This window comes from Symphalangus syndactylus, chromosome 12 (genome assembly GCF_028878055.3).
Source record: "Symphalangus syndactylus isolate Jambi chromosome 12, NHGRI_mSymSyn1-v2.1_pri, whole genome shotgun sequence".
In the NCBI taxonomy this organism is placed as follows: domain Eukaryota; kingdom Metazoa; phylum Chordata; class Mammalia; order Primates; family Hylobatidae; genus Symphalangus; species Symphalangus syndactylus.
Window position 1 is genome coordinate 90,640,633 of NC_072441.2, and position 14,445 is coordinate 90,655,077.

A 14,445-nucleotide genomic window follows, 5' to 3' on the forward strand; every position below is an offset into this window, starting at 1 on the left:
TGGAGCAGGAAAAACTTTCATATATGGAATTATTAAGTAGTAAAAGATGGTTAACTAAAAGGTATAAAAGGGGATTTTACAAAATACAGGAATGGCAAACACAGGAAATAGCTACCATCCATAGGGTTAAGGGAGAAGATATCTAAGGAGGAAACTAAGAATTTGGAAGAAGATACTCATCCCATAAGGCTGAGACTCAGATCTTGTCAGAGTATGGCTACAGTCCAGCCTGGTAGGCAACAGAAAGTTTGCTGGAGTCCTGGTGGGTCAGGAAACTGAGGGCAGGTCTGTTAACATCCTCTGCTAAGAACTGAAGGCCAGGTTTTGGAATTGCCTTGCTGCCACTTGGAGAGATGGCTGAAAGCTTTATTAAGAGAAGAGCAAGGTTTTGGGGGGAAGGGAAAGAAGAGGTTTTCCTTGCCCTTTGCTCAGCCTTGTAACATTAAAGGATTTTTTAAAATTGTGTACTATTCCTCATGAGGATTGGATTGCGGGATAGGCAGAATACTAATCTAATACTAATACTCCTTTTCTATGGCACACCAATTTTTTTTTTTTTTTTTTTTTGCCAAACTCCTACCAATACTATCTGTATTATAACACAGCTCCAGCACAACGAAAAAAAAAAATAAAACAATACATCTCTCTCTGTCTATTCCTCTCCAAAGGAATAAATACAATATAAAAATCTATTAAAAGATATATTAAAATATACAATACCATAATGTAATAGAACATAGTAATTTAGCAAATGACTTAGTATTACATCACACAAGAACCCATGAAACAAAAAGGATTTAATGGAAACCTGCCCAGGCTGTAAGAACTAGAACAATAATTCATAAGTAGAAAAGAAAATGTTCAGAGGAAAAGCTGTTGGCATTTGAAAGAATAATGTAGCTCTTAATGCAAATTAATAATGAATGCAGTTAGTTTGTGACACCATGTAAAATAGTGACAAGTGATGGTTTAAAACAATCTGAGTTTATATATCTTGTTTGTGATTTCCATTATTTCAGGATCAGGAGTAAAAACAATGTTTTTGAATCTAGAGACAATTGTTGATTATCTATAATCATGCAGTTTCTGGATTATCAAGGTCCTTAAATTTTCCTTGGTTTTGCTAACCATCTTTTTTTTTTTTTAATACTTTAAGTTCTAGGGTACTTGTATACAACATGCAGGTTTCTTATATATGTATACATGTGCCATATTGGTGTGCTGCACCCATTAACTCTTCATTTGCATTAGGTGTATCTCCTACTGCTATCCCTCCCCGCTCCCCGCACCCCATGACAGGCCCCGGTGTGTGATATTTCCCTTCCTGTGTCCAAGTGTTCTCATTGTTCCATTCCCACCTATGAGTGAGAACATGTGGTGTTTGGTTTTTTTGTCCTTGTGATAATTTGCTGAGAATGACGGTTTCCTGCTTCATCCATGTCCTTACAAAGACATGAACTCATCCTCTTTTATGGCTGCATAGTATTCCATGGTGTATATGTGCCATATTTTCTTAATCCAGTCTGTCATTGATGGACATTTGGGTTGGTTCCAAGTCTTTGCTATTGTGAATAGTGCACACGTATGTTTATTGTAGACCATCTTTTCACTGTTTATCACCACTCTCACCAGAAGATGGAGAACAAAGTAAAGAGGTTGTGAAGTCCAAATGACTCAAATGTCACCATCAGTGAAAGTGGCTTTTCTCAGCATTAGTTGGTGCTGGGAGAGAAAGGGAGGTTGGTGCTAGGAGAGAAAGGGAGGGACAGAAGATGTTGAAATAAATTCCCTGGACGGGTGCGGTGGCTCACGTCTGTAATCCCAGCACTTTGGGAGGCTGAGGTGAGCAGATCACGAAGTCAGGAGTTCGAGACCAGCCTGGCCAACATAGTGAAACCCCATCTTTATTAAAAATACAAAAAATTAGCCGGGCGTGGCAGCACCCACCTGTAATCCCAGCCACTCAGGAAGCTGAGGCAGGAGAATCGCTTGAACCCGGGAGGCGGAGGTTGCAGTGAGCCAATATCGTGCCACTGCACTCCAGCCCAGGCAACAGTGCGAGACTCCAACTCAAGAAAAAAAAAGAAAGAAAGAAAGCAAAAAGGAGAGAGAGAGAGAGAAAGAAAGAAAGAAAGAAAGAAAGAAAGAAAGAAAGAAAGAAAGAAAGAAAGAAAGAAAGAAAGGAAAGAAAGGCCCTGCTCTGCCTAGTGCCCTTTTCTTTTGCCTCTTCTTCCCCCAGCACCTTTGCCTCTCCCTCATCCTTCCCGTCTTTCATCCTTTAGTGCCCTTCAATTCTACATGAAACAATCTTGGTCCAGGATTGATAATTAGAAAAAAAAACAGCTGAAGACTTCCCTACCTGGAAGAAGGATAAGGTCCCTAGGTTCTGTAGTGGGTGAGCTGCGGGCCTGGGTTCTTCCTTCAGATGTTACAGATGCTTCTGCTTGGTCTGGGGAACAGCAACACAGCAAACCAGTAATGTGGAGCTATAAAGAAAAAAATAATCATTACATAGGAGGAAACAAGTATTGAAAAACAATCCATCATCCTGCTGTACCAGTGAAGACTCCAGACCGTAGCAATCGTCCTACACTTGAGACTTCCTCTAAATATAGAAAAGTACAGACTGCTGTTCCAGAGGGAACCTTAGGGCTTATCTTGGAGCTGAGACTCCAGGTGGAGATGGCCAATCACTGCCACCTAACCCTCCAGCTACACTGTCTGTCTCATATGTCTCACTTGTGTGGGAAACTCTCATCTCAGTCAGAGGGTAGTGGGAGGAGATGAAATAAATAAGCCCCAAATCTTGACCTTGACTCATAAACACACTAAACCTTTTTGGGGCTCTTAATTTGTTCTCATGTGTCCCCAGCAATGGGCCAAACACCTTTAATCTTGTAAGGCAGGTGTGTTTCGCTCACATCAGTTTCTCTGTTCTCTACCTTCCTCAGTTCTATTTCTTTTTTTTTTTTTTTTTGTCTCAGATGGAGTCTCGCTCTGTCGCCCAGGCTGGAGTGCAATGGTGCGATCTCGGCTCACTGCAACCTCCACCTCCCTGGTTCAAGCGATTCTTCTGCCTCAGCCTGCCAAATAGCTGGGACTACAGGCGCACGCCACCACGCCCAGCTAATTTTTGTATTTTTAGTGGAAACGGGGTTTCACCATGTTAGCCAGGATGGTCTCGATCTCCTGACCTCGTGATCCACCCGCCTCGGCCTCCCAAAGTGCTGGGATTACAGGCGTGAGCCACCGCACCCAGCCCCTCAGTTCTATTTCTAATTGTCTTTCCTCCTTAAGACATAATGCCCTTTGCTAAAGTCCATTTTCTGGTTTTTCCATTTTCTCCTACTGGTTGTCATCCCCTCTCCATCCACTAGCCTCCTGTTGCTGCCTGAAAAATAGACAACCATTTAACAAACATTTATTAAGAGCTTAATAATGTTCCAGACACTATTCCAGGCACTGGAAATACAGCGGTGAACAAATCAAAATCAAACTTGTCCTTATTTTAGACAGGGGAATCTAATTTAAAAAATGAAATATATACTATGTCCAAGGTGATACAGAGTGAAATGAAAGCAAAGTAAGGGGTGCAGGGGATACCAGGGAAGTAAGCAATGGCTAATTTATATAAATGTGGTCAAGAGAGCTTCATCAATTAAGGACATTTGGGCAGACACTTGAAAGAAATGAAAAGTTTTCTGGGTGTGGTGGCTCATGCCTGTAATCCTAGCACTTTGGGAGGCCAAGGTGGGCAGATCACCTGAGGTCAGGAGTTCAAGACCAGCCTGGCCAACATGGTGAAACCTTGTCTCTATTAAAAATACAAAAATTAGCTGGGCATGGTGGCAGGCACCTGTAATCCCAGCTAGTATGGAGGCTGAGGCAGGGAGAATCTCTTGACCTCAGGAGGCGGAGGTTGCAGTGAGCCAAGATCACATCGTGGCACTCCAGCCTGGGCGACAGAGTGAGACTCTGTCTCAAAAAGAAAAAAAAAAAAAAAAAAGAAATGAAAAGTGAGTCATGTAGATATCTGAGGAAAGACTATGCCAGGCAGAGGAAACAGCAAGTTTCCTTCTTGAGGAAGGCAGCTGCCTGATGTGTTTGAAGAACAGGAAGCTGGTGTGTTGGGACCAGAGTGGACATGAGGGATAATGGGAGGACATGAGGTTGGAGTGGTAGAGGGGTCTAAATCATGGACAGCTTCATCATCCATTTTATAGATTTTGACTTTAACTCTGGGAGAGATGGAGGGTTTGGAGCAAAGCCATGAAGCCATGACTTAGCCTGACTTCTGCTCTCACTGGATCACTCTGGCTACAGTGTTGAGAATAAACTGTAGGAGGGCAGGAGTGGAAGCAAGGAGACTGGCTAGGAGGTTATTTCAATCATTGAGGCAGGAGGTGATGGAGGCTTGGAACAGACTAGAGCTGGGAAGGTTGTAAAAAAAAGTTGTTAGAGACTGGGTATATGTTGAAAATGGACGAAGGAGAAGAATCAAGAATGACTCCAGGGGCTGGGCGTGGTGGCTCACGCTTGTAATCCCAGCACTTTGGGAGGCCGAGGCAGGCACATCACCTGAGGTCAGGAGTTCGAGACCAGCCTGGCCAACATGGTGAAACCCCGTCTCTACTAAAAATACAAAAACTATCTGGGTGTAGTGGTGAGCGCCTGTAGTCCCAGCTACTCAGGAGGCTGAGACAGGAGAACTGCTTGAACTGGGGAGGTGGGGGTTGCAGTGAGCTGAGATTGCACCACTGCACTCCAGCACTCCAGCCTGGGTGACAGAGTGAGACTCTGTCAAAAAAAAAAAAAAAAAAAAACGGAATGACTCCAAGGTTGTTGATTTGAGCATCTGGAAGAATAGAGTTTCCATGAACTGACCTGGAAAAGGCTGTGGAGGAAGAAAGTTGGGGAGGAAGATCAGGAATATAGTTATATATATACCAAGTTTGAGATACTGATAAAATGCTAATTTGACATTCCCCACTCAAAATTCCAGGAAAAAAAGTTCCTGTAGCCAGCTGACAAGAGTGACATTGAGACATTCCCCACTCCCTGCAGCCTCTTCCCCAATAGTGTATCAAGTACAGAACTGTTTGGTTAACATTGAGTAAATGCCAACCTCAAATCAAGCTTCCATGTAGATACATGCTGTTCAATTTAAACTCTTCTCTCCAACACATTTCCCACTGGAGTTATTCTCTTTTTCAATCCCCATATGCTCTCCCTCTCCCCTTCCAATGATGCTATCATGCCACCTTAATGGGAAAGTTTGAAGTCATCCAGCATTTTTCAGTTCATCACATCACACATTCCCACATCATCCTCTCAGAACTCTCTCCAGTCTCAAATGATGAGCTTTCTCTTTTGCTCTAAGCAAAGTCCTGTTTTTTTTCATTTTGTTTTGTTTTGTTTTTGTTTCCTTAATCTTGTCTGTCTCCCCTACTAGACTATGAGTTCCTTGCCCAGGAAACTAGTGGTTCTTTATAAATATATATTGAAATAATGAATAAGTGAATAAATAAATGAATGAATGGTTTTAAGCTACCGATCTTTTCCAGTTTTCTGGATTTGGGGCCCCACAATCCTCTCCCTAGAATCGTAAATCTCTCTAGGCTAAATAGATCAAGGCTAGACTGATTTTAATTAGTGGCTTATGGAATAAATCTTTTTACTATTTAGACCTACCTGTATCATTAAGCACCTACTTTTCAGGCAACAGCTAGCTGGGACAGGAGTGAGGGGAACTAAAGAGAAAAAGAAAATCTACCAGGTGATCAAGAAAATTTAAAGAAGAGAAAATAAAAATAAAAGAATTTTTAAAAAAACTCTTGAAAAGTAATGAAAAATCACTAAAAGTATGAAAAAAGTACACCCTACTAATAACAACAAAAATTAAAAACTATATCAAAATGTCACTTTGGCTTTTAAAATTAAAAAGAAAAAAGTTTAAATAATAATGTTTTATATTGGTATGGATATGGTAAGTCAACTTTTGACTGCTGATTAGAACACAAATGTATACAATTCGTTTGAAAAAGTGTTAAATTTGGGGGACATTATTTATTCCTTTCTAGTGTACAGCTACTTATTGCTACATAACAAGTACTCTAAAACTTAAAACAACAATAAATATTTATTATCACACATAATACCTGTAGGACTGAATTCAGAAGTGGCTTAGCCAGGATGGTTCTAGCTGGGGGGTCTCTCGTGAGTTGGCAGTCAAGACTTCAGCAGAGCTGCAATCAAGCTGAAAGCTTGACTAGGATTGAAAGATCCACTTCCAAGGTGGCTCACTAACATGGCTGTTGACAGGAGCCCTCAGTTCCTCACCATGTACACATCTCCATTGGGCTGCATGAGAGTGTTCATGACAAGACAGGTAGCTCCCCCAAGGTAAGTGATCAAAGATATAGCAAGGTGGAAGCTGAAATATCTTTTATGACCTAGGAAGTATCACACCATCATTTACATAAATTCCCCTTGGTTATACAGGTCACCCTGCTCAACATGAAAGGGGGTTATGGGAAGGAGTGAATACTAGGACACAAGGATCATTGGGGGCTATTTTGGAGACTGGCTACCACAGGGTGTAATCACTTTCATGCTTGAAGGATTTGGATCTATCTTTAAGAGCTCAACAATTAAAATACAGGCCACCCCTTCTGTTAATGATATTCCAAGGCATATCTGTTTCAGAATATTCTTGCTATGACTTTTGAATATGGCTCAATTCTATAATTTAGTATCCTCACCTTTTAGGTTAGCAAGTGAAGCAACGAGAAGACACTGAAGTATAACAGAAGAGACTGGAAAAGCAGAAAGAAAGAAAACTTTACTGGGAAATATTTTCAGATGGATAACTTTTTTTGTAGTGTTCAGGAAAAGGGCTTATAACTAACCAAGATATGGCGTATAACAATGGATATTTTTCACAAGGAGGACCTAGTCAACTTCTAAAAGTTTACCGCTTAAACTCTCTGATTACAATACACTTTATTTCAACAAGACCCTCTGAGGATCCCTAGTACTTTACTTGGCATTCCTTTAGAGCATTTTTACCTTTATTGTTTGATCATATTACACATGTATAAGTCATTCTACCAACTCCAAAGTCCTTAAAATCAGAGTTCATTTCTATTTCATCTCTTCCCTCTATTTAGGATCTAATGTCATTGTGTTCTCCACTTCCCTCCCTACTTTTCAACTTCCCACTTTGCTCTCCCTTTATACAAACACAGATGGCTGTACTTATTGCCTTAGAGGAGCCATGTGGCTGCAACATCACAAAAACCTGTGAGTCTTTGCTTCAGTTTTGTATTCCAAAATCCTAAAGCCCTCAAGAGATTCGTGTGGACTGCAGACTTAGAGAAAATGCTTTTTAGATACAGTAGGAGAGGGGCTGGGCATGGTGGCTCATGCCTATAATCCCATCACTTTGGGAGGCTAAGGAGGAAGGAGCCCTTGAAGCCAGTAGTTCAAAACTAGCGTGGGCAAGAAAGTGGAGACCTTGTTTCTAAATAAATAAATAAATGGATTTTTAAAATTAAAAAAAAATAGTTGTGCAAGATGGTGTGTGCCTGTAGTCCCAGCTACATGGGAGGTTGAGGCAAGAAGGTCACTTGAACCCAGGAATTGGAGGATGCAGTGAGCTATAATTATGCCACTGCATTCCAGCCTGGGCAACAAGTGAGATTCTGTCTCTAAAAAAAAGAAGAAGAAAAAGAGCAGGAGAGCGCACATATCTCAGTGACAACCAGACAAGATGATGAAAAATGATACTGAAAAGCAGATGTGTCAATGAAAAAAGCCAAACTCTGTAAAATATTTGAGGAGATTTATTCTGAGCCAAATATGAGTAGCCATGGCCCAAGGCACAGTCTCAAGAAGTCCTGAGAACAAGCACCCAATATGTTTGGATTACATCTTGGTTTTATATGTTTTAGGGAAACGTAAGACATCAATCAATACATGTGAGGTACACACTGGATTGGTCTAGAAAGGTGGAACAAAGCAGGGATGATGGCTTTCAGGTCATGGGTGGATTCAAAGATTTTCTGATAGCAGTTGTTTGAAAGAGTTAAATTATTGTCCTGTAATCAATAGAAAGGAGTATCTTGGTTAAGATAAGGAATTGTACAGTGAGAATACATAGATACAAGGAGGGTAACAACACAACACTGGGGCCTGTTGGGGGGTGGGATGGGGGAGAGAGAGCATTGAGAAAAATAGCTAATGTATGCTGGGCTTAATACCTAGCTGATGGGTTGGTAGGTGCAGCAAACTACCATGGCACACATTTACCTACCTATGTAATAAGCCTGCACATCCTGCACATGTACCCTGGAACTTAAAAATAAAAATTAATAAGAAATTAAAAAGATAAGGTGTTGTGGAGACCAAGAATCTCATTATGTAGATGAAGTCTCATAGATGGTCATCCTTAGAGATAATAGATGAAAAATGTTTCATATTTGGACCTTTAAAAGGTGCTAGACTCTCATTTAATATCTTCAGGGTTGGGAGGGCCTGGAAAGGGGAAAAGCCCTAGTTATGTTAACATAGATTATTTACAGATGCAAATTTCCCCCCACAAAAGACAGGCTTTGCAGGGCCATTTCAAAATATAGCAAAGAAATATATTTGGGGGCTGGGCACAGTGGCTCATGCCTGTTATCCCAGCACTTTGGGTGGCCAAAGTGGGTGGATTATCTGAGCTCAGGAGTTCGAGGTCAGCCTGGCCAACGTGGTGAAACCTCGTCTCTACTAAAAATAAAAAAATTAGCTGGGTGTGGTGGCAGGCATGTGTAATCCCAGCAGGAGAATCGTTTGAACTCGGGAGGGAGAGGTTGCAGTGAGCCAAGATCACACCATTGCACTCCAGCCTGGGTGAAATTCCATCTCAAAAAAAAAAAAAAGCAAAACTCTGTCTCAAAAAAAAAAAAAAAGAGGCCGGGCATGGTGGCTCATGCCTGTAATCCCAGCACTTTGGGAGGCTGAGGCAGGCGGATCACGAGGTCAAGAGACAGAGACCATCCTAGCCAACATGATGAAAATACAAAATTAGCGGGACATGGTGGTGGATGCCTGTAATCCCAGCTACTCAGGAGGCTGAGGCAGGAGAATCACTTGAACCCAGGAGGCAGAGACTGCGGTGAGTCAAGATCGCGCCATTGCACTCCAGCCTAGGCAACAAGAGCGAAACTCCGTCTCAAAAAAAAAAAAAAAGAAATATATTTGGGGTTAAAATACTTGTATTTCTTCTTTATCTGTCATGTGATGTTATGTCAGAGTTAGGTTGGAAAGTAAGTCACGTTATATGGGGTTAAATAAAACCCATCTTGTGGTCAGGTGCAGTGGCTCATGCCTGTAATCCTAACACTTTGGGAGGCCAAGGTGGGAGGATTACCTGAGGTCAGGAGTTCAAGACCAGCCTGACCAACATAGCAAAACCCCGTCTCTACTAAAAATACAAAATTTAACCAGGCATGGTGGCACATCCCTATAATCCCAGCTACTCGGGAGGCTGAAGTGGGAGAATTCCTTGAACTCAGGACGCAGAGGTTGCAGTGAGCCGAGATCATGCCACTGCACTCCAGCCTGGGCGATAGCGTGAGACTTTGTCTCAAACAAACAAACAAACAAACCCATCTTGTTACTGGAAAGTGGTCTCTATCCAGACCCCAGGAGAGGGTTCTTGGACCTCATGCAAGAAAGAATTCAGAATGAGTCCATAAAGCAAGTTTATTAGGAAGTAAAATGGATAAAAGAATGGCTACTCCATAGGCAGAGCAACAGCTTAGGCTGCTCGACTTATAGTTATTCATATTTATAGTTATTTCTTGATTATATGCTAAACAGGGGTGGATTATTCATGAGTTTTCCAGGAAAGGAGTGGGCAATTCCTGGAACTGAGGGTTCCTCCTCTTTTTAGACCTTGTAGGGTAACTTCCGGACGTTGCCATAGCATTTGTAAACTGTAATGGTGCTGGTAAGAGTTTCCTTTAGCATGCTAATGCATTATAATTAGCATCTAATGAGTAGTAAGGACGACCAGAGGTCACTTTCACCACTATTTTGGTTTTGGTGGGTTTTGGCTGGCTTCTTTACTGCAATCTGTTTTATCAGCAAGGTCTTTGTGACCTGTATCTTGTGCTGACCTCCTATCTCATCCTGTGACTTAGAATGCCTAACTTCCTGGGAATGCAGCCCAGTAGATCTCAGCCTTATTTTACCCAGCTCCTATTCAAGATGGAGCTGCTCTGGTTTGAACACCTGTGACAGTCTGATGAGATTTTATGGTTTGTAGGCTGTGACTCCTCACATCCCTTAGATAAGAATTTGGGGCCGGGTGCGGTGGCTCATGCCTGTAATCGCAGCACTTTGGGAGGGTGAGGCGGGCAGGTCACAAGGGCAGGAGTTCCAGACCAGCCTGACCAACATGGAGAAACTTTGTCTCTACTAAAAATACAAAATTAGCCGGCTTTGTGGCGCATTCCTGTAATCCCAGCTACTCAGGAGGCTGAGGCAGGAGAATCACTGGACCCCGGGAGGCGGAGGTTGTGGTGGGCCGAGATGCCGAGATCGTGCCATTGCACTTCAGCCTGGGCAACAAGAGTGAAACTCCGTCTAAAAAAAAAAAAAAAAAATTGAGCAAGAGAGAAGACAGGTCAGAGTTTAGTCCTCAACCTCTCCTCAAACTTTCCACTTAGCACTACATGAATCATCTCATCTGGCTGGGAACTTACACAAAACCTGAGGAAAAGAAGATAGGGCCTATTGTCTGATACTAAGTTTTTGCCACACAATCAGAATACAGCTTGAAATAGAAAAGGCTGAATGACTGAAAAGCAAAGAAGGGTACGTTTCTTACACACCCTAGTTTGCGGATTGAGATGCCTATTTGCTACATTTGTTTTTTTTTTTTTTTTAGACTGAGTCTCACTCTGTCGCCCAGGCTGGAGTGCAGTGGCGCGATCTTGGCTCACTGCAAGCTCCGCCTCCCGGGTTCAGGCCATTCTCCTGCCTCAGCCTCCTGAGTAGCTGGGACTACATGCACCTGCAACCACGCCCGGCTAATTTTTTGTATTTTTAGTAGAGACGGTGTTTCACCACGTTAGCCAGGACGGTCTCGATCTCCTGACCTCGTGATACACCCGCCTCGGCCTCCCAAAGTGCTGGGATTACAGGCGTGAGCCACCGCTCCCGGCCTACATTTGTTATTCAATAAACATTTGCTGAATGAATAAAATAATTGAATAAATAAATGAAAAATAAAAATTTGAAACAGATCCATGTTTGCCCAGGGTGAATGTTTTTTGATGAGGGAGCCATAGGCAAGGTGGACTATGTTGATAAAAAGAGTTAAACTCTGTAAAATATTTGAAGAGATTTATTCTGAGCCAAATATGTGTGACCATGGCCTGTGACACAGCCCTCAGGAGATCCTGAGAACATATACCCAAGGTGGTTGGGGTGCAGCTTGGTTTTATACATTTTGGGAGACATGAGACTTCAATCAAATACATTTAAGAAATACATTGATTTGGCCCAGAAAGGTGGGAAAACTCGAAGCAGGAATTGGTGGGGGGAGAAATGGGTCCTTCCAGGTTATAGGAAGATTTAAAATTTTTCTAATTGGCAATTGGTTGAAAGAGTTATCAATAGAAAGGAATGTCTGGGTTGTCATAAGAACTTGTGGAGACCAAAGTTTTATCAGGCAGATGAAGCCTCCAGGTAGCAGGCTTCCGAGAAAATAGATTGTAAATGTTTCTTACCAGACCGAAGGTCTGTGTTGACCTTAACCAGAGAGGTATGAGGCTAGTCGGACCCCCACTTCCCGTCATGGCCTGAACCAGAATTTTAGAGTGCCCTGGCCTAGGAGAAAGTCCATTCCGATGGCTGGCGGCGCGGGGGGCTTAGAATTGTTATTTTTGGTTTACATCTAAAAGAAGCACAAAGGTCTAGGCATCCAGAATCATGGGTTCTGGTGACCGTGGAGCTGGACGTGATGGTAAACTCTCTCTTTTTGTTCCTCGGGTGTTTTCCTTGGGATCCTTTCTATGAGAAATGTAGGCTGGGTTTTATTTTTCTGGGTTCCTAGTGGTGAGGTAAGGTGAGGTGCCTCAACAAGAAAAAGGACCAGTTTTAGCTTCAGGTCTATGTGAACACTGGGCCTGGAATGGTAGATATTCAATAATTAAGGTTACTTCTTATTCTCGGTTCTTTTTTCCAAACCCAGCGCGTCTAATCACTTCTAGGCCCCGCCCCTTCTGAGCCCCCCCTTCTGAGCCCCCCCCTTCGGCCTATAAGATAGGCTCTTCCTCCATTTCCGGCTTCTGGGACTCGGGTGCTCCACGGCTTCCGGTGTCATGGCTGCTTGAAGTCCCGGGAGTCGGTGAGGCGGCTGCAGGTCACTCCCTGCGGAGCCGCTGGTCCGGCTGGCGGGGATGTGACCCCGGGCCCGGCCGGCCTGCCTCAGGCGTCGCGTCAGCTCCCGTGTCCGTGCCCTTAACCCACACCGATGGCGGGATCCGGCTGCGCCTGGGGCGCAGAGCCGCCGCGTTTTCTGGAGGCCTTCGGACGGCTGTGGCAGGTACAGAGCCGTCTGGGTAGCGGCTCCTCCGCCTCGGTGTATCGGGTTCGCTGCTGCGGCAACCCTGGCTCGCCCCCCGGCGCCCTCAAGCAGTTCTTGCCGCCAGGAACCACCGGGGCTGCGGCCTCTGCCGCCGAGTATGGTTTCCGCAAAGAGAGGGCGGCGCTGGAACAATTGCAGGGTCACAGAAACATCGGTAATTGCCTCTGTCTCCTTTCTCTTCTTGCCCAGGTCACAGTCCGAGCACACTCTTCCTCTCGCTGTCTGGCGTTCCATCTTCCTCCCCTTCTGCGGGAGAAGCGGGTCTAGCCCTCTTTATCACCCCATCCAGGCCCCTTTCCGCTTTCACTTTATTACTGTCTGCGGTATAGTGGAGTTGGTGGTCTGCTTTGCCAGGTGTCACATAGATGCTCAGTAAATTCTGTCTTCGAGTATCATCGGAGAATGCCGCATTCATTAGCATACAGAAATATCTTTTCTAGTGTGAGGAGGCATGTCTGCTAGATTGTCGTGTCTTGTTGGAAATTTTTGAATCTTTGCATACCAGTAGAAAATGGGAACTATGTCTGGGCCTTGTGACATCAATGCTAGTAACTCACATAGCTCACATGTTATATCTTTAGTACGGATTTGGAAGAAATGATTCACAATTCCATGGGAGCCCTTATAAAAGTGTGAAATTTAGGAACACTATGCCTTTGCTGTCGTGAGACTGTTTCAAGAATCAGATACTCAGAATGTAAGATATGTAATGATCACTGATGACTGATCTGTGAAAAGGTTTCATTTTCATTACACGACAGAAAACTTATCATTAGCTTTGGTTATTAAAGAAAAGTCTTATTTCCTAGCAAGTATGATGCATGTTTAATTTGAAGAGTGAGTTGTTTTATAATACCATTTTGGAGAAGGATTAACACTAGTGCTACATTTTTTTAGTTTACTAAATGGTCTGTTACTATAACCTTGGTATTGAAAAGGGAAAAATTTTGCAAGCCTAAGGACTTGCCGAATCTCTGCAAGATTAAAATTTTATCCGGAAAGTCTTAATCTCTTTGTTAGTATTTAGATTATAGAGAGCTGTTTATTTTTCTGTTTTAGTTTTTTTTTGAGACAAGTTCTTACTGTGTCACCCAGGCTGGAGTACAATGGCGAGATCACAGTTCACTCCAGCCTCCAATTCCTCCTAAAGCCATTCTCCTGCCTCAGCCTCGCAGGTAGCTGGGACTACAGGCACGTAGCACCACGCCTGGCTAATTTTTGGTAGAGAAGAGGTCCCCTTTTGTTACCCAGGCTGGTCTCCAAACTCCTGGGCTCAAGCAATCCTCCTGCCTCGGTCTCCCAGAATGCTGGGATCACAGGCATGAGCCACCGTGACAGACCTGGACTGCTGCTTTGGATGAAGAAGCAATCTTTGGTTTTTGCACATTGTGACGTTCCTTTTAAAAGAGTTACTTAATATTTGGATTTTTACTTAAAAAAAATTTTTTAAGGACCTCATGATGCAACAGTAAGTTTTATTTATTTATATTTTGGATTTTTACTTTTAATCATTTTTGCTTGGCACTCCAAGTTCGTGTTCACCACCACTGAGTACTTGGTGAAACACAAATTGAGTAACTGTACCATATTTAGTATCTGTGAATGGTAATCAGCTGTTGTAGGCTGTCTCATCTTATTTTTATTAAAATAACCCAATTGCCAAAATATCTTATTCATGGGAAAAATAAATTACAGTGGAAGCTTGCTCAGCAAAGTTATCCTTATCTAGACTATCTCAAATTTGTACTGCAGTTACCTACTTTAATAGTGACTTACTCTGAGTCTGATTTTTAAAGTATTAC

The 14,445-nt window shown here is 42.9% G+C and overlaps 1 protein-coding gene across 2 annotated transcripts in view; it reads left to right on the forward strand.

Annotated features, from left to right (window-relative positions):
• Positions 1 to 11,772: 11,772 nt before the first annotated feature.
• UHMK1 (U2AF homology motif kinase 1) overlaps positions 11,773 to 14,445 on the forward strand; it is a 32,852-nt gene continuing 30,179 nt past the window's right edge. Inside the window, exon 1 of one of the 2 annotated variants that reach the window (XM_063627182.1) lies at positions 11,773 to 11,818. In XM_063627182.1, the coding sequence (XP_063483252.1) occupies positions 11,773 to 11,818 (46 nt within the window). Of the gene's footprint in view, positions 11,819 to 12,320; positions 12,798 to 14,445 lie in introns of those variants that run through there. The other variant, XM_063627181.1, reaches the window with a different exon arrangement.